A 19,821-nucleotide genomic window follows, 5' to 3' on the forward strand; every position below is an offset into this window, starting at 1 on the left:
TGAGATGGATCCTGTTGAAATGCCTTCCTTATCAGGAACAAGGCTATTAGGGTGGGGGAGATAACTACGGAAATGAAGTGAGTGGGAAAATTTTTCCGGTGAGACTCTCAGCAAGAGTTCCTGTTCAGAGCCCAGAATGGCATCAACTTTTCCAAATTTTTCCTTCCCATTCCACCATTTCTCCATCAATTTTCATACCCATCCCTTGATCATCACCAGCCGAAATATTCCGTTCCCTACCTTCCCTTACCTCTATCCCAGGGTACATTATTCACACTGTCAAGGTATCTCATTCATTTCCCCCTTTCCATGCAGCCCTCAGCCTGATTCCAAAGGCCCCCAGAAAGACATTCATCTGCACCTCTGGAAGGACCATCTATTTCGCTCCTGACCAACCATGGTTGGTACGTGCGCATGTTCATTGAGTTAAATGGAAGGAGGTCAACAGCACTGAGTTAAGCTCCTCTGGAAAAGGTGCAGCTCAAAATTTCTCTTACGCAAGGGATCCAAAACCCAGAATCTAATCAACCACTCCCAGCAGGAACCAAGGAGCCCTACTTAAACGATATGACAGGCTGATGTATAATCATGGCTGAAGGAGAATTACAGTTCCACGTGGCCACAGAAGGCTGGTTGAACTCTGCTGGAGCTCTCAGTGGTAGGGGAGGCTGGGAATATTAAAAAGAAAAAGGGGACGAAAAAGCATCCACTTTGCTCTTCAGGTTGCTGAAAAAGGTGAGACGCAAATGTTTGGGAACCCTACAGTCTTGGGAATGCACGCATGAAAAGGGGCAGGTCGGATCATTCAGTTGCATGAGGTAGAAAGGCGGGGATCCGACCCTTGAGTTTGAGATGCAGGGTGGATATGGATGGAAGGATTTGGCCGCTACCCTCTTGACTGCTCAAGACAGACCTCCCCAACAGGGAAGCTGAAGGGTGTCGCTCTTTGAACCCATTGAATGGCCTAATGATAGAAATCTAACCAGAGGCATTCAATGTATTCGCGAAGGCTTTCATGGTCGGGATCTAATGGTTGTTGTGGGTTTTTTTGGGCTCTTTGGCCATGTTCTTCTGAGGGAAGAACAACCCTCAAAACATGGCCTAAGAGTCCGAAAAACCCTCAACAGCCAATCTAACCAGAAATTGAGGGAGGGGGATTGGGTTTTGGACTACAAGTCCCAGAATCCAATTGGCCATGCTGGCTGAGAGGTTCTGGGATTTGTAGTCCACAAAGGAACTACCATGGGAAAGCTCAGGCTTTCTTGCATCCAGAACTTGGAGGACAGTAGGACCAAATGGCCAACATTTAGTTCGGAAGACCCCCTCTCCAAGTTAAAGGAGCATTGGCCTCACACCCCAACCAAGGGGCAAGAAAGCTCAAGAACTAGTTACTTTTAGATTACCAGTCACTACGGGTGACTGCCATTCAACGGACACAGTTTGCAAATGCAGCCAGCAGGGTTTCCCCAGCAGGACCAAGCCAGCTCGGTGGATGAACGCCAAGAACATTGAACCTTGGTTGTTCCTCAGCAGGAAATCAATCCCGTTCTCTACACCAACCGTGCCAAGCCATTCATTCTCCGCCTACCACTTCTCCCGCTATTCACGACATTGACTGCTAATTAAACAGGCTCGAGGGACATGGCGTTCCTACCTGAGCAAACAGGACCCACTGCCATTTCACGTGGGAACACCCGAAGAGAAAGAGAAGCAGAGGGAGAAAAGCCAGCCCCTCGGGAACCTCGGATTTGACCCAAAAGGCGGCCTGTCATTTTGTTTCTCCAGTCCTGCTTCCTACGACCTCCCTGTGAGCAGCGCCTGCATATCCCCCAGCTCAGGGCAAAAAAAAAAAATGTGAACAAGTAATTAAAAAGGGAAAAGTTTTGATAATTGCCCAGCCACCAAAAGAAATGCTCGCTCTGTCTTTGCTGTGCATGGTTTGGGAGGATTTCGAAACAACAAAGCACAGCCTACAGCATTCACACAATACTTCACAACCACATTACAAATGCAACCCAAGCTGTGATCAGCAAGGGCTTTGTGTTGTCGTTGTCATTGTTGTTGTGTCATTGTTGTTGCCTCCAATTCCTCTGGAAGTTTTTAAAAACACAACGTTGATGAAGAAAAACCTCAATGGAAGTAAATACCTGCGGTTAACCTACCCTGGACTTGATCTAAAGTACGTCTGTAAAGACTAACACAGCTATCATGAGTGTGTTGGGATGTTATGGAAGGGACTCCAGCCAGAATGTTTTCTTTTATTTCAGAAAACAAACTTCAGTTGGCTTCCCAGGACTGGTCACCGGATGATTCTCTCCCTTATAACCTCAAACATTGCTACAGGACCTTTTCGGGAATCATCAAGGCGGAATGGACGCATAGTGACTCTAACAGAACTTTCAAGGTGAGATGTTCAAAGTGTGGTTTTACCAGTTCTACATCCCCAATGAGTTTCCATGCTCAAGTGAGACACAGAAATTCTGTTCTCCAGAGTCCTAGTCTGTCACTCTATCCACGATACCACACTGGTTTAGAGCCATAAGCTCCCCAAATTCAAGAATCAATTCATCTTCACCAGCTCGTGGGTCACACCCCTTTCTTCTATTTTCTTTTATTTTCTTTTGGGCCTGGCAACAATTTGTGAAATGAAATTACTTCTCCTAGAAGGTGGGGAAGGAAATCCCATTTTTACCCGTTAACGGCTCATTTTTTGCTCATCGCTTCCCACGTTTACTGCCTCTTTGGGCAATTTGTGCCCATTTCTGCGATCGCCTTCAAAAAGAGCATACGGGGTATTATCGGGACGACACCAAAAGACCAGCATTAATTGATGCGACGTGAATGCTGAGTTGTTTAATTTTTCAAAAGAAATTTGGCACCAAGGGAACCCAAATAAATCAAAGCAACAGCTTTTCGATGCTTGCCAGTTGCGACGACAGCATCTCGTAACAATCAAGGGGGGGGGTTCTAATGTGACGGAATGCCCACTAAACTGGCTGTTAACTTTTATACATTAAAGCGTTGATTGTCAAGTAAGCAGATCAACTGTTCCATAATGGGGTTCTAAGCAGGGGTCAAGGGCTTCAGAACTGGCTAGGTTACAAAATTAGAAATGGATAAACAAAGCATCAAAACTGCCATGGAAGTAGGATTCTTCTGTTTTAACATATGTAGCTGACTCCTATATAGTCTTCTCTCTGCTGGAATCCAACCCCTAATTCAAATTTACCTCCATACTATGTATCTCAGCTTGATTCATCAAGTCAAATCATTTTAGAACCAAGCTTGAAAGGACCTGATGGATCATCAAATCCAACCCCTGTCCGGGAGGCACAGTGAGGAATCAAACGCCCAACCTCTGGCTTCGCAGCCAGAGACCTCAACCACTTGTGTTGACAACTGAAGTATAACATAGCTTGCTTCACATGTATCATTTATTATAACCATCTCGATGACTAAACGCATAATTTTGCTATGTCCAGTTTCACCTTCCTTGAGGGTATAAAGTTCTTCTTACCCATATTCTGTATTGGAACAATCTATGGATTCTGCAGATTGTAGGCAGAAACCTATTCTGTATCTACCATGGTAAGTGAATGGCATAAATCACAGTGCTGAATTGCCCCCAATTAAGGACTTGCTGCTTGCATTCTTTGTTGTGCACCCATTGTGGGACTTGGCACAAGCAGCAACTCTTTAACTAGCAGCAAAGCACCACTGTGATTAATCCAATTATGGCACATAAAATACTTGTTATCCAACTGGAAATAAGCCGATGGTCATTGCGGTGAAGGCTGAAGGCAAACACTTCCCCATCCCCAGTGCTTCAGGAGGATGTTAATATGAGCAGCAATCCAGAGTTAGAGTGGAGGCCATTGAGAAGGATTTTAATCTGAACTTTACAGGAGCTCTCCGAGGTTCTGAATCCTCCACCCAATGCATTTAGCCCCGCAAATAACTCCACTAAAGTTCAGGTTAAAATCTGTTAGCAGGCGCTCCGCCTCTATAAAAGTGGAGTTACCAGCCTACAGCTACGTTTCAATTGATAAGCCAGTGGTCCTACATGGAAGAAGAAATGTCCATGTGTGCATTGCACCCACTGAGGCTCAGATACTCTGTTTGTCCAGGCGAAAAATCCCCTTGTTTCTTCTATCCTCTGGGGCTAATAAAGCAACACCCCACCAAAAAATAATTGTCTCCAAACTCTTGCAAAAAGAGCACGTAGGCTTCCAAGAAGTAAAACTGAAACATTACTAATTCCCTGGTATGTATGAAATTATTTTCCCTCCACAACTTTCTTGATGAACACACACAGAGAGAGAAATTCAACCCCTTATTTATGCAAACTATCCTACCCTGAAATTAAAAAACCACACCACTGTTACACCAATGACACCATTTGCATGTGAAATTCCTAACCTTCCTTCCCAAACCTTCTCCCCTCCAACCTCATGCCACATCAAACTAATTAAAAAGTCAAATTGTAAATGCAAACCTTTTTTTGCAACAACTACCAGCTTGAGCACTAAGATGACAAACATTCAAGCCCAGCAGAATAAGACATGTATTTGCACCTGATCCTGGTTTCATCACTGCCCAGAATCCTATTAGAGGTTTCCACAAAAGTAAGAATAATTGTATAGACTGCAGCAGCCAATTACTGTCACTAATTACTGAGTTGCTGTTCAACTTCCTGGTCATATGCCAGATGCACAACTTGGCACATGGCCAGCAATGCAAGTAGCAACTCATTAATTAGCAGCAATATGATGCTGTAGTTGGCACAGCTATACTTAACACTGGCATAAGTCTCCAATAGAATTCCAACAATTCCTTCCAATCTGTATATGCTGTTTCTTATATCTGCTTCTTTCCATTCTTTTCCACTTCTTTCTTAACTCTCATCCTCATCCTTCCATCCTGGCTCCCTAGATAATTGCTGGACATTATCTCCTGCTCACCACCATTAGCCACATGTGTGACGCCCAGAGCTCTTCAAGCTATGCAGATGTTTTCATCCATATGTTCTTAAGATACGGGATGAAGGATCATACCTACAGTACCAGCCCCACCTCTGACACCCATGTACTTGGTGGATCATCTCAGTCTGTCTCACACACCAACCATGATCCCAAGCCAGTCCTATTCCTCCCCAATCCTATATCCTCCTCCATGCATAGATATAAAACCATATCCTTGACATGTTTGCTTTCAATGGATGTCCACATTAGTAGGAAAGCAGGGGGACAGGGAAGGTCTGTAGACACACTCAAGTGTCCACTAGGCAATGATCAGCTGATCCTTCCACTCCAGAAGGACCATCACGTTGCTTCCAATTTGAGATGGGCACAAACTTCAGTTCGGAGGTTCGTGCTGGTTCATAAGTGCAGCACCACAGTCCCTTCCCCACCTCCTCAGCTGGACCCCCCACTTACCAACTGGTGCACGCTCATCTCATTCTGCTCTTTGGCTGTTCAGCCAGTCCCTGCCAGGAGCAATGGCTTCTCTGCCCGGCCTCCTTGGCTGACTGCCCACTCAGACAAGGAGGTGGGACAAGCAAAACTGTGCTCCTGCCAGGGACTGGCTGAACAGCAGAAGAGGAGGAAGAAGAGAGGAGCACGCTCTGACTAGTGAGCGGGCATTGGCCTTGGAGGCTGGGGAAGGAAACGTCCTGCAACTGTGGTGACATGCTTACGAACCAGAAGGAACCTCCGAATCAAGACCATCTCTACTTTGATGACGAAATTGCATTATGTTGAAGATTTTGTGATCGCAAAAGCGATCGCAAAACAATGTTCCCTATGGGGGAATTTTGCTTTGCGATGATCGGTTCCCTGCTTTGGGAACCGATCATCGCAAAGCGACGATTTTCGGCCAGCTGATCGGCGGTTTCAAAATGGCCGCCGGGTGAAAAACATGGCCGCCCGCTGTTTTCTGGCACGGATTCCTCGCTGCATGGGCAGCGAAAATGGCCACGCTATGGAGAATCTTCGCTGGACAGTGAGTTTTAAGCCCATAGGAACACATTGATTGCATTTTAATGCATTTCTATGGGCTTTTTTAAATCGCATGACGATGTTTTCGTTCGACAGCGATTTTTGCGGAACGAATTAACGTCGTCATACGAGGCACCTCTGTAGTTGTCGAAGTTTTCATGAAAAGACACTTTTTCTCCTCCATAACCTTGCGGAGGTCTCCCTTTCTGGTCATGTGGGCTTTATTGCTCCATCCCACACTCCTTTCCTTTCCAATAAACTGACACAGCATGAAGAAAGCTAAGCTCAAATGCTATAAGTCTCTTCAGGGGAGCAGACTGGTGCTGCTGACCCATCTTCAACAACACGCAGCCAGTTGGGGAAAGGAGCAGAGTGGACCTAGGGAAGCCAAGCCAAACAGTAATTATTCCAACAACGCCTGTCAATAATCACAATGACCCGTCTCCACTGGGGACTTTATTGGATCAGCAGTCGGCCTTCCGAAAGAGGAGGAAAGGCGAGGAAGAAACTAAAAGCTCAGCAGTCAGCAGAGACATCATGTGGTTACCTGGCTATTAGATTCCCAGTAGGAAACAGGTATATAATTTCATTGTTTCTAACCCAGAATGAAAATGAGCCTTGAGACTCTCCGTCGTCGTTTAGTCGTTCAGTCGTGTCCGACTCTTCGTGACCCCATGGACCAGAGCACGCCAGGCTCTCCTGTCTTCCACTGCCTCCCGGAGTTGGGTCAGATTCATGTTGATCGCTTCAATGACCCTGTCCAACCATCTCGTCCTCTGTCGTCCTCTTCTCCTCCTGCCTTCACACTTTCCCAACATCAAGGTCTTTTCCAGGGAGTCTTCTCTTCTCATGAGGTGGCCAAAGTACTGGAGCCTCAGCTTCAAGATCTGTCCTTCCAGTGAGCACTCAGGCTTGATTTCCTTTAGAATGGATAGGTTTGTTCTCCTTGCAGTCCAGGGGACTCTCAAGAGTCTCCTCCAGCACCACAATTCAGAAGCATCAATTCTTCGGCGGTCAGCTTTCTTTATGATCCAGCTCTCACTTAAATCATTCCAGATAGAAGTTATTTCATTCTTTTCCTTTCTCCTTCCTGTTCTTGCTTTCTCCCCCTACTTCCAATTTCAACAAACAGAATTCCGAGATAATCTCCTTATGCTCAGCCTTGCTTATTAGGAAACAGACCCCAATTGTTCTCCTCCATTTTTGTCTGCTAAATCGCCTATTTGCTCTCATTTCGCCCTAAGTGGTCCCTGGGAACAAAGGATTTCCTTTCCGCTACTTTAGCAAGCTTTTATGTACTTTAAGTTGCCGGGGCAACCGTGCAGGCACCACCCACAGGTACTTTGCCTTCAGATGGTCTTGGAAGCAAAATCAGGGACAAAGAATAAAGGGAAGGAACAATAACAGAAATTGCCATCTCCCCTAAGATGCTGTTAGCATTAGCATGCTTCCTTTGCTCTGGAAATCCCCAGCCCAGTTGAATCTTGCTTTTAGAATCACATCTATTCATCTGCATTTATTTAGATTTTCATCTTGCCTCTAATGCTGGGGGGATTCAGTCATGAATTATTGTTATTGTGGTTCTGTCTTCTATACCACCCCATAGTGCTTGGTGCTCTCTCTGGGTCATTTACAACATAATGAAGAAAGGAATACTTTTGGCTGTTGTGGGTTTTTCGGGCTCTTTGGCTGTGTTCTGAAGGTTGTTCTTCCTGACGTTTCGCCAGTCTCTGTGGCTGGCATCTTCAGAGGAACAGGAGTATGAACTCTGTCCATGCTCTGTTGCTGTTTGTTGGGTGGCTGAGTATTTATAGCTGCGGGAACAGCTTTTGTCCTTCAGGAGATAGGGTGATGATGGTGATCAGCCTGTTTTTGTTGTGGATGCATTGTTGTGATAAGGGGGGGAGATTATCTGTCACTGTGATTGATGGGTGTCTTTAGCTGGTCTTTTGTGTGCAATGATCTCTGGTCCTTGTGGCTGGGTAGAGTTTGCTGACCTTGTGCAGGCTGTATTTTCCAGTACTGGGAGCCAGGCCTTACTAAGTTTTAGACTTTCCTCTTTTTTGTTGAAGCTCTGTTGGTGTTTATGGATTTCAATGGCTTCCCTTCTCATTTGAGGTGAGGTGAGAAATGTATCCTGAACAATACTAAACCCCAGGAAAAAAGCTTTAATCTTCAAATGATGACAATGTTGGGAAAAAGGGGTCCCTAATAGAATATAATGTAAATCACGTGAGACATTGTGATAAGGACTTTTGATTTATGACAAAAACGCTTGCAGAGAGAGAAGGAGAAAGAGAGGGAGAGGGAGAGAGAGTGAGTGATGAACTTTGGACAGAAAGTCTTAGTTAAAAATATCTCAATGAACACTCAATTTGTGTGAGCAAATTGGAGAACCTGAGATGAGAAACCAAGGATAAGGGTTAATTCCATCGACCAGGAGGAGGGAGAAGATTTGAAAAGTAAGCAAATGTGAACAGGGGTTCCAAAAAGATAACACAAGCAGGGAGATATTTCTTTTAAATGGGTTTATGAATGCATTTCCTTCTAATCCCATTGTTCGCCTGACTCTGGAGAATATATTGTGACTTATGGTTGGCAACTACAGGAGAAAAATAACGCTGGTGGTTACAGGCTTAAGCAGGAGAGAAAGCTACTTAGGGAGCTAAGGGTCCTTATCATCCACCTTGGAAATTTGAGGAGAGTGCTTCGTTTGTTGTTGTTAAATCCACTGTTCTTCTTAAGGTTCTCTGAGTGCTTGTGATAGAAAGGAAAGCTTGCCCGCAGTACACAATTCAGCTACACTGCTCAACACATATAAATCAGATACAGTACTAGCGGAGGCTAACATTATCACGTTTTCTTGAGACCAAGACTCCTCACTGTTTCATCATCTTCACAGCTTGCTTGCCATTTAGGGGGCTGGGGGAACCATCTTTTTTGGCCAAGGTAGGAAACCACAGTCTGATCTAGATGGCCCCTTGGTCTTGTCTAACAAGGCTTGTTGTCTGATCTCCCATTAACGAGTCAAGCCCTGTTTCCATTCCCACCCTTTTCAGTCCCCTAACCTCTGTTCTGAGTTGTGACCCTACTTCCATCCTTTCCTAGGAGATGCAAAACCAAGAACGGCTTCTGCAGACCCAGCCTTGTATCAGTGTCAACCATGGAAGAACAACCATCCTGTGTGGACATCTGGGTAACGACAACTTCTCTGGACTGACTCCACTCAGCTCAGTCATTGTTCTTCTCAAGAAGGATTACAGCGGATCTTCTCCAGAATGTCACAAAGGACAACTCTGCTTGGCCAACGTGATCTTCTTCAGCTCTGGTGTGGCTTGTATTTCAGGCCTTGGTCTTTGGTTCTGATGCCTTACTTGGTAGCATCGCCTTCTACTTTGCTCTCTGAACCTGACTGATCTTAATTCTTGCTTCCCAACTCTTTTCTCATTCCAAATTCCTACCTGTATCCCGTTGATCACTTCACAATGACCACCAGCTGCCAGACATATCAAGTCTGGTCCAGTCTGCAGGTCTCCTACTGGAGTTCACTCATGGAGGTTGAAGTCCATCAATATCTGGAGATGGACACAGAGATGTCCATCTCTGTTGTAGATGGAGGACATCAAACATCAACACGTGATCCACCATCATCTCTATCAAAAAACTAAAGTCCAGTCTTTTTCAGGGGGGAGTGATCTACCATTAACCTCTTGAATGTTTCCCTTCCATGCCAATTACTCTTCATTGATGTGCTCAACGTGGAGCACAGTGATAGGGCATTAGTAGCAACCTTTGATCACAACGTCCCAAAGACTGGGGCTATCTTGAAGCTAGAAGACAAGTTTGTGCCACACAATACTAGAAGACTAATGGATTCGTGTTGACGTCCAATGCTGGTTTCTTGGTAGGTGGGGTTCCCTTTTGTTTTGTTGTGGGCGCTGCTGAATCTTCTAAACTAACACCAAGGTAATCCAGAGCTCCAAATTAAAAGAAAGATCAAAGTTAAATATTGATTCAGAGAACAACGCTATTTGCGAATCTGGAACTGATCTTTTGGAGTTTTCTATTTGCATACTTTAATTAATCCAAAAAATATTAAAACTAATCTCGCAAAGGAAAGGGTCAGAGTATTAATTAGCTTGAGATTCATTGCTTTTGTGTAATTTAGAAGTTCGACACAAAGCAGGAAACTAAGTTACTGTGACAGGTGTAATTTCACGGATTAACAAAACTTCCAGCATTCTCCTTAGGTTTACCACTAACTTAAAAAATATTTTAAGTTCCCTCACTTCAATTAAAATATTCTTTTCTCCCCCAGAGGAAAATTACATTTCATTCCTTCTTTAACCTCAGTATTTCTCCATTAATGTGTTTTTTTCTTTCATGCAGCTCTAAACAGAACACGGGGTCATAACCACAGTAAATGGAAAAATCTAAACCAGAATGAAATAGCAGTCATTTTTATACACTCACCTGCATTTCCAATACAACAGAAGACGCTCTCAACAGAGTAACGTTTTCTGCATCCTCATGTCTGTAAGCAGCAAACGCTGGCCTTCTATCAGAAAAATTGCTTTTAGCTGGATCGCACATTGTATTTGTTGCAATGTTCTGAATATCTGTTAAATTTCCTTTTGCTACACAGCGGAAGTGCGGAGATTCACAGAGGATAATAGATTCATCTCCCAGATAGTCCACCCCTTTCTCATTAACTAGCACTTAAGAGTCTCAATAACTCACGCTGAGATATTAGCAGGAGAAAGAATAAAAAACGTTTCATTACTTACAGTTGTGAATGGATCAATAGTAAACTAAACAAACCTTGTTTCTAACAGACTAAAGAGAGGGAAAGGAACTATCAGCAAAGAGGTGGGACTCTCTCTGAATTCAGAGGCGGGAAGGAATGATTGGCTAGTGCTGGATAGATTGACAGTCACCCCAGCCCAGAAAGGTCCCTTCCACCCACACCTACTAGAGGCAGCCTGCAAGGTTGTAAAAACTCCAACAGTGTTTTACAGCCTTCAGCTCCAAATCCAATACTTTAAACAGAAGACTAAAAGTATATAATGGCACCCATTAGAGTAGTTAAATCACATGCTCTGCAATTTATCAGGACAGATCCAGAGCAGAGACCAAACTCTGTAATGTGCACCTTATGTCCCAAGCCATTTTGCATCAAGCCTTCTTCAACTGAAGCCAACTTCTTCTACGTGTATGGAGTCATCTGGGACTCTAGCTAGTGGAACGCTGAGAATTTTATTTGACCAACATCAAAGTTGGAGCAAGTTTGCTCTGGTTCAAAACCTGTCTGGTAAGATGAGAACCTCTAAACGTGTACAGAAACTCTTTCCTGAGCTACAATGGAAACAAGGTCCTTCCCTCAAACATACCGACCCTTGTGAGCTAAAGCAGGTCAATGATCTCATAGATATCATTACCTCCTGTCTTGTCCATAGTTGACTAGAAGGAAAACACTGGGGTCAGATTTGAGACAGTTATGGAAGAAGGGGGACTAAGGAAAATCTTTTTGAATTATCATTATCAACAAGGACATGTCACTCTGATGGCTGCATCCTTCTTTTCCCGACTGATGAGGGGAGGAGAAACCCATCCTGGTGCCAAGATGGTTCTAAGCTGGTTGGATTTGCAAAGCATACAGTGATTGTTTGTTGTTCCTTTGCATAATCATTCATCTCTCTACAGACTGGCTGCAGGCATTTTAAAGTAAGAACCAAACTAAAACGGAGTTAAATTAAAGCTGCCTTTCCCCCATCCTTCTGGGACAAGAGAAGAGATCTTTCTATTCATCCTCCTGGTTTCGACCCTGCTAGATCAGTAGTTCTCAACCTTGGGTCCCCCAGATGTTCCTGGACTAAAACTCCCAGAAGCCTTCGCCACCAGCTGTGGTGGTTAGGATTTCTGGGAGTTGTAGTCCAAGAACATATGGGGAACCAAGGTTGGGAATCACAAAGATGGATCCATCACTATATGGATTAAGAAGTAAGGAAAAATATACCACAGAGACAGGTGAGATGAGGAGGGGATGCATTTCCCATCTTGCCTTTAAAAGAGGAACTAGGTCTGTGTTTCTTGCTTAATTATATTGTAAACAGTCCAGACAGTGCAGTAGCTCTATGGGGAAGAATATAAGTTGAATGAATGAATGAATGAATGAATGAATGAATGAATGAATGAATGAATGAATGAATGAATGAATGAATGAATGAATGAATGAATGAATGAATATTTTCATGCAAAAATCTCTTCCAATGCCCAACAGCCATGGTTGACAGTAAACATAGGTGTTTTTTTTCTGGAGCACAAACGAACAGCCACATCAATAAAGGTATTCATTCTTTGTTACGCACACACACACCCTCTTAAGTAGAAATGTCAACAGCAGCTATACACCACTCAGCTTGGGTCTCTTACCTGCTCTCAGGGTTCAGATCGATGCGTTCGCAGACAATGGTGGCAGTGGTCTGTGTCCTCCCGTTGTCTACATCTTGTTGCACTCCCCATTGGCTCGGATCGCTGACTCGGATCTCTATTATCTTCACTCCCGGAGCAGCTTTAATCCTGGTGGGGAAAACAATCAGGCAAGGCTTCAGTGCTATACGATGTCCAAAGGAAGGGGGGAAAGTGTATCAAAATCCACAGAGATGCATACCCCACCACTGAATGCACCCAGACATGATGCAGCGGCTTTATTATGCACTTGTGAAAGTGTTTAAGAACACACTTCCATCTCAGAAAAACCAAGGACAAAGTTGATCATTTTGAGATGCAGCTGCCAAGGGCAATCCAAAATCAACCCTGTCCCATAAACGATAACTGCTGGATAGCTCAGTGGTTGAGGTCTCTGGCCGAGGAGCCAGAGGTTGGGGGTTTGATTCCCCCACTGGGCCTCCTTGGTAGGGGCCGAACTCAACGATCTATAGGGCCCCTTCCAGCTCTGCCGCTGGAAGATGATTATTATATAAGACCAGGTGACCTCACAGATGCCCCTTGCCTATGTCTTGTTTTCCTGCTAAGGAGGTTTATGAGTTTATGGTCACATTTCATGACCAACAGTACAAACACTTTGTGTTACGAAGGTAAAGGTAGCAGTTTGTGTTACAGTTTTATTTGGTTCATTTTCATTAGGGATCCCTGACCCTATAAAGTTGAAAATTGAGGACTAGCTCCTCAATCTGGCCAATTCCTCCCCAAGACCTTGCTTGGCTCGCCTATTTTCCATACACCATCCTTCTGAGCTTGCCTTTACCATGCTTTACTGGTGGCCCGTCCATAGGCTCTTACATAGAACTACATAGATTTCTTTATTATTAATAGGACTTTGCAGAAAAGTTGCGCGAATTCAATAAAACAGACACGCTTTGAAGTATCTTTAGTCAGGACCTCCCGGGTTATTACAAAGTCCCGAACGCCGTCCTGCCCAACTGTTCAACTCTGATAAATGCTGACATTCCCATCTGCTAAAGCCAACTGCCACATAGAGAGCCAGGAGGCAACACAACCCATTTCATCCTCGTCCAAGGACACTCGCCGAAGCTATTTTTACCCAACTGGGCATCTGAAGAGATTTTGCTGACGAGACTCCTCTGCTTAGCTTGCCGTTCACTTCTGCTCTGTAGGGGTGCCACCTCTGAGCAGAGTTCCTCCTGGGTTTTCAGCAGAGCTGATGGTCTGATTTCACATAGATTTCACACGCTGTCTTACCAGGTTAGTATCAGGTGAGCATTCAATGCCCTGCCCATCTCTACCTGGGGATGACATCTCCATCTTCCTGGATGGCCGCCAGGATCTCAGCCTGCATCTGAGACCTTATCATGCAAGGATGCTACGTTTGCATCCAACTTGATATCTACTTGTAGGTAAAAGCTGCTGGTAGGGCAGTAAAGATTGGTGAGGCTTGCAAGCAGCCACCTTAGCAATCCATGTAGAATGCTGTAGTTCCTCTCCGCTGCATTAAAAACACCAGGAAAAGCCCATCTCTTGTATAAATCAAGCCAAAAGCAGGATTATGGAATCATCGGTTAAGAACAGCAATCAATTATGAGCAGCAGAGGCTAACAATTAAACAGCATCATGAGAAGAAGAGATAAACACACATAAAAGCAGGATAGCCTCACACCAGCACACAATCAGAATAGGAAACAGTATGCCAGCTCTTGAATCATCCCTACCAATCTTGATGTCCTTGCTGGACTATGAGTCCCATCATCCTGCTGGCATGGAAGAGGAGAGTGATGGGTGTTGCCATCCAGTGTGGACAAACGAGAGGGAAGGCTGCCTCTGATCTTTTCCTGGTCATGGTAGCTCATAATAGGAGTCCAGGTTGGCAAACACTTACGATAGATGAGATGATGGGTTTTTCTGCTAGATTTCCTTCTTCGGAAGATAACAACACTGTGGTTGGGGGGAACTCTGTGGGGAAGGTGCTCCATAAGTGGGGTGGGGGAGTAATGCTGTCGCTGAAAGACTTATTCAGCTGTTTATCGCAACATGCAAGGGGACTCAGGAGTCGAACTGCTGAGGATAATCTCATTGCAGGACGCACCGCAGGAAGGAAGCCATGGTTTCCCACGCAACCTGGTGACTCTGGTTCCTCCTTCAGAGGTAATGGGGTGAAGGCCACAAGCAGGCCTGGAAAGGCTGAAATTTGATGAGGTGGTAGTGAATTCTCTCCTGGGTTTTAGTCCGAATTGACAGGAGCTACTGGAGGTGCAGGACCTGAATCCTGAAATGGTTTCAGCACTCTGGACAGTTCCTGGAATGTTTTCATTACTTCTCATTACAGCGCCCATATCACACATCATTCCTCCTGGTGCTTTTCAGGTTTTCTTATCTTCTCCCTGCTGCTATTTTTATTCTTATGTCACCTTTGGTTTTTTTTTTAATATCACCTTTTCTCGATGGCAGGGCTTGACATGCACATGAGTATGTCCGTGATGCCAGGATAACAGCCGAAATGAAATCGGCTGTTAGAAAACCACGCTCCGTACAAACAGCACAGCTTCGGCAAACATAAGGAGAAAAGGAGACAACGGGACGCGTGTCGGGAAGACCAAGAAAGAGAGATGCTCTTAAGCCAAAGGCAAACACGGAGAGGGAGAGAATTCATCAGCCTTCGTCGCCAACGTTCCTGTACAGGCATCACCAGTCTGAAAGTCACTCTCACAGGCCCTGGGGGGGTGACTCTGTACATGCTCAGGGAATGTCACATCAAGGAAATCCCAGTAAAATTTGGAGTTGGCTTGGTATGCAACAAATAATGTCTATGGAGACTTCTTAACTTCAGGCAGTTCACCTCCAATGGCAACACCTTTTGTGTAACTAAGCAAGAGGATTTTGGTCGCCGGGTTCCTATCACTTCTCTCTGTTTCTTGACAATGAAACTAATTATGAGTTTTTAATTCCTGAATGAGAACCGCGAGGCAGGGGGTGAGATGAGATTGGAACCCCAGCAAGACAAAGCAAAGAGCTTTGGACAGCCATTCCCAGAAAACCCCAGTGAGCATGGCCGGTAGTAAAACTCCTGGGCTTTGCTTTGCCCTGCTGACACTGAGAAATAATCTCATGTTAGCAGAAGAACATTGATCTGGAAACATATTCTCATTAGCCCTTTGGGAAACTCAACAGCATGTGGACACTTTTCAACAAGAGCATCATTATTTTCAGAACAGGTGTCACTGCACACAAGCTGCTCCCTGTACAGCGTGGAGATGTAAATCTCCGGTTATTCCTTTCTCTCAAGTGAAAAGTATTTTTCCCAAAAATCATTTTTCCCCACCTATTGTAGAGGATTACAGAAATTCTCAGGCATTCCTCCCACAGAGACAAAGCACAATTTACAGAGGTGATTTTTCCTGCTGTTCTGTGCTGCCGAGTCAACCCCGACTAGTGGCAATCCTGTGAATGAGCCATCTCTAAAACATCCTGACCTCAACTGCCCTGCTCAACTCTTGTAAACTCAACCCTGTGGCTTCCTTTAAGGAGTCTGTCCATTTCACATTTGGCCTTCCTCTTTTCCTGCTGCCGTCAGCCTTTCCCAACATTATTGTCTTCCCCAGAGAATCCTTGCCTTCTCATGATGGGCCCAAAGTAGGGCAGTTTCAGCATTTTTGCCTCCAGAGATAGTTCAGGCTTGATTTGATCAGAAACCCACTGGTTTATCTTTCTGGCAGTCTTTCTCTTCACAAAGCTCTCCTCCAGCACCACATGTCAAACAAATCAATGTTGTTCCTGCCAGGACATTTCCTACACACACAAAGACACCACATTTTGTATTGGAAAGCTGGCGTTTTTTACAGACAACCTGCCTTGTGGAGAAAACAAATGTTTCTTGACACCGTGTGGAAGATTTTTTGCACAGCAATACCTTTTTCACTGAGGAGAAAGTGCTCTTTTTTACTTTCATGAAAAAGCAAAAAAAAAAAAATCTCACAATGGTTAGTCATTTTTTTCAGTGGCATCTTTTTTCTCAAGAACAAGAAGACCAGAACGGTCATTACCTGCTTGCTGTGGTAATTACAATGTGTCATTAAGCATCTATCTTGGTTGAAGAGTTCTTTTTCCTGTACCACATCTCCATATTTTAATAATTATAAGCCCACAGAAAAGAGAATGGGGAAGAGAGAAAACTGAAGATGTTTCCTACGAGGATCGTGGAATGGTCTAGATGACCTTCGCAGCCCCTTCCAACTCTAGAATTCTACAGTCGCACAATGCACAGCAGCAACATCGAAACAACACACACAGGCCAGACAAGAACATCACCCTGTTTTATTTTGCTTCATTTTAACTCCGAGGAACAACAACAACCAAATCTCATTGCAGGAATCCCCTAAGGAGTTCTTCAAAAGAATCGGAGGTATGGAAATTACCAGGCTGTGCCGTGCTCAAAAACACACATTTTCCCCTCTCTGGAAGAGCAACGCGACATGGGGAAAAAAACTCAAAAACCCTTGCCCCTAATACAAGAGCAATGACCCTTTATAATATATTCAGAGAGATGTTCTGTGAACATCGACCTCGTGGTTGGATACGGAGTCCCTCCTGGGACTGGAACATTTCATCTTCGCAGTTTTACAGGGCCTCTGCCTTCCCTCCATCACACTCTCCTCTGAGTCCTAATTCTTCCCTATCCCTGTTAGTTGTTGGGATAAAATGGCTCTGCCTTCTCCCTAATGTCCGCACAGGAGGAGTTCCTGTAATTGCATTGTTTGAGAAAGGCAAATGTGTTCGCCGTAAGGTGGGTGAGTTAGAGGAAAGCATCAAAGCTCCTCATCCCTTTGAACCAAGACCGCTGGGCCTTCCTCTTCATCAAGGACAGGAATGGGCAAGGTTTTGGGCTACAGAGAAACGGATTCTGGCTCTCCATTCCCTCGAAGGAACCATGCACCCCAAAACAAGGGGTGGAAAAGAACTTTAAGGTGCTGGCTTGTCCCACTGAAAAAGCCAAGCCGATCCAGAATCACAATGATGGAGAGATGTCTTCACACTCCTACCCATGTCGTGATTCAGTTTTTATGTTGTGTTCCACCTCGGTATCTGTAAGACAGTTTCCGTGGGCCTCCTCTAAGTACGGCCATGCTTCATTCCTCCTTCTGGGAATTGCATTCCATGGGTTCCTTGAGCCATTGATAGTCACAGCAGCAAGGTGGGATTCTGACCTGCGGAAAGCAGTAAAGACCCCCTCAAATGGCCAAGATGGTTGTTCTGACCGCGGCAGGATGTCCACATAAAGCCTTTGATGCAAATGTTGTCAAATGGAAATTGGTTATTTGAGATCTCGTTAGTCAAGGCTTTTACAATTCTGCTGACGGGCGCTTCTTTTTTGTGGCCGTTGTCATAAAAAGCTTGCTTTTCAATTGGATTCGATCCCGCTGCATTTTCTTCCATTGCCATTATACTTTTATTCTTATGGCCTGGAGCTCACAGAACAAGACTGAATGGAAGCTGGAACTGGGAGATTAATCCATCACTGAAGCTAATAAGATTACAGGCCAATCTCTTATGAATTGCTTACTCCAAAGCATGTCCTGTTGTGTTTAATGGGGCTCCCTCCAGTGAGATTTACTCCCAGGAAAATATGCACACACTGCATGACTCCAAGTATGGGCAAAGAATCCACTCCAGGTTTTAGGACAGACTTTGCTGGAGTTATCCAAGGTGGTGAATAGGTTCAGCACCTTGGAGAGCTGCTGGGAAGCTGGGACTAACACCTGCGGTGGATTCACTGCCCCCACGAAATCGGAGTCACCAGCTTCCAAGGCCTAGCTTCCAAGGAGAAGAACCACCATCGCCTGATCTGATGTGAGCAGAGCTATTCACCCCAATCATGGCTGATGGGAAGATGATAACCTCAGAATGGGAATCATGCAGGGGAGCAGCAGGAAAACTCCTCTGAGATGGTTTTGCTTGGGCCACAGAGCCGTCTTTGACTCTCGGGGCTCCCCAAGAGATCTAACAGGGAACTGTTTAGGAATGCTGAGACAAAACGCTCTAACGTGTAATGCAGCTCAATGGCAGGCCATAATGATCAAAGAAAAGCTGAGACCCAGGTTTTTGCCAGCTAGTTAAACAGGTGAGCTATATCCCATGGGAGCTGGGTGAAATTGCACAACCGTCGGACGGCTGCATAAAATATAAATGCAGATCGCTCTAGCTCGGATTTATTACCCCTTCAACATCTAAATCAGGCGGATTCTGTCCTATAGATTGAGACTGATCTGAAGTAATTTAATGGAAAGTTGGTCATTGAAACACATAATCACATTTCTAGAACAATGTAATTACACTGAGTGTAATGTGATTTCCTGCCACTGGGTTTAAAAAGTGCGGCGCTCACCACATCCTTTGCTCTTACATTGAACATGACAAGCCCGGCAAAATTAGTTTTAGGGAACCCAGCGTAGCATTCAATTAAAAAAAGGACATTAAGACTTCAAGATAGGAGCGGTAGAGAGGGAAAAGGACTTAGCAGAAGACATGATGGGGCGGCGCCGAGCAGGCAGCGGTATTCATAAGAAGAGAAAGAAGAAATTATGGTCCGGATCTTTGGCGTACGCTCAGTCAGGGGAGGGCGCTAAGAGTTTTCACCATGCTCCGAAGGTACTGTTACTGCCCGTCTCTCTCAGGAGGGGGCAAACCAAGCACCGTCTTTTCCATCAGGGAAAGTGCAAATGAAACACTGTCTTCTACCGTGATCTGACAGGTTGGAAAATGGACCCCACAATTTAGAAACCCGCCTTCTGCCAGTTAGATAGGTCCCCCTTGGTTGAGCAGACCAAATCCTTGGTTCAAAGCTAAGTCAGCGGTTCTGTAAATCCCATTGATTCAATAGATCTGCTCTACGTGGGACTAAGTAAGACCACTGTATCCACTGGGATAAATTCTAAGCCCTCATCCACTTTGGATGTCTAAAAGCCTGGCTATAGTCTCTGGTTCCCTCTAGTGGTCACTTCTGATAGTACACCTTCGAAATGTATTTCTGAGCAGGTGTAATTTAATATTTTCAGGAAGTGGATAAGTGAAACCGCAGGTACTGATCCCGCATATACAAGTCCGGCTCTAGTGACTAGATTGAGAACCTGATTTCCTAGCCATTATCAGGACCGAGAGCCTCACAAGGGCAACGGCGTGGCCTTATTTATTTGTTTGTTTGTTTGTTTGTTTGTTTGTTTGAATTGCATTTCAACTGTAATCTTCTCCTTTTCTTTTCTTTTCAAAATAATTTCAGTTGCTCATATCCTCAATGTAGCACCTATCTAACGCGGTTTCGCAGGTAAACTGCTGGCAGAAGGAAGACAGCAAAATC

At 44.7% G+C, this 19,821-nt stretch overlaps 1 protein-coding gene across 1 annotated transcript in view; it reads right to left on the reverse strand.

Annotated features, from left to right (window-relative positions):
- The window catches only part of LOC110076608 (transmembrane protein 132B), a 190,261-nt gene that overhangs the window by 93,141 nt on the left and 77,299 nt on the right, over positions 1-19,821 (reverse strand). The window contains exon 3 of the mRNA XM_078381732.1: positions 12,429-12,575. Within this exon, the coding sequence (XP_078237858.1) occupies positions 12,429-12,575 (147 nt within the window). The remainder of the gene's footprint in view (positions 1-12,428; positions 12,576-19,821) is intronic.

This window comes from Pogona vitticeps, chromosome 14 (assembly GCF_051106095.1).
Source record: "Pogona vitticeps strain Pit_001003342236 chromosome 14, PviZW2.1, whole genome shotgun sequence".
NCBI classification, from domain to species: Eukaryota; Metazoa; Chordata; class Lepidosauria; order Squamata; family Agamidae; genus Pogona; species Pogona vitticeps.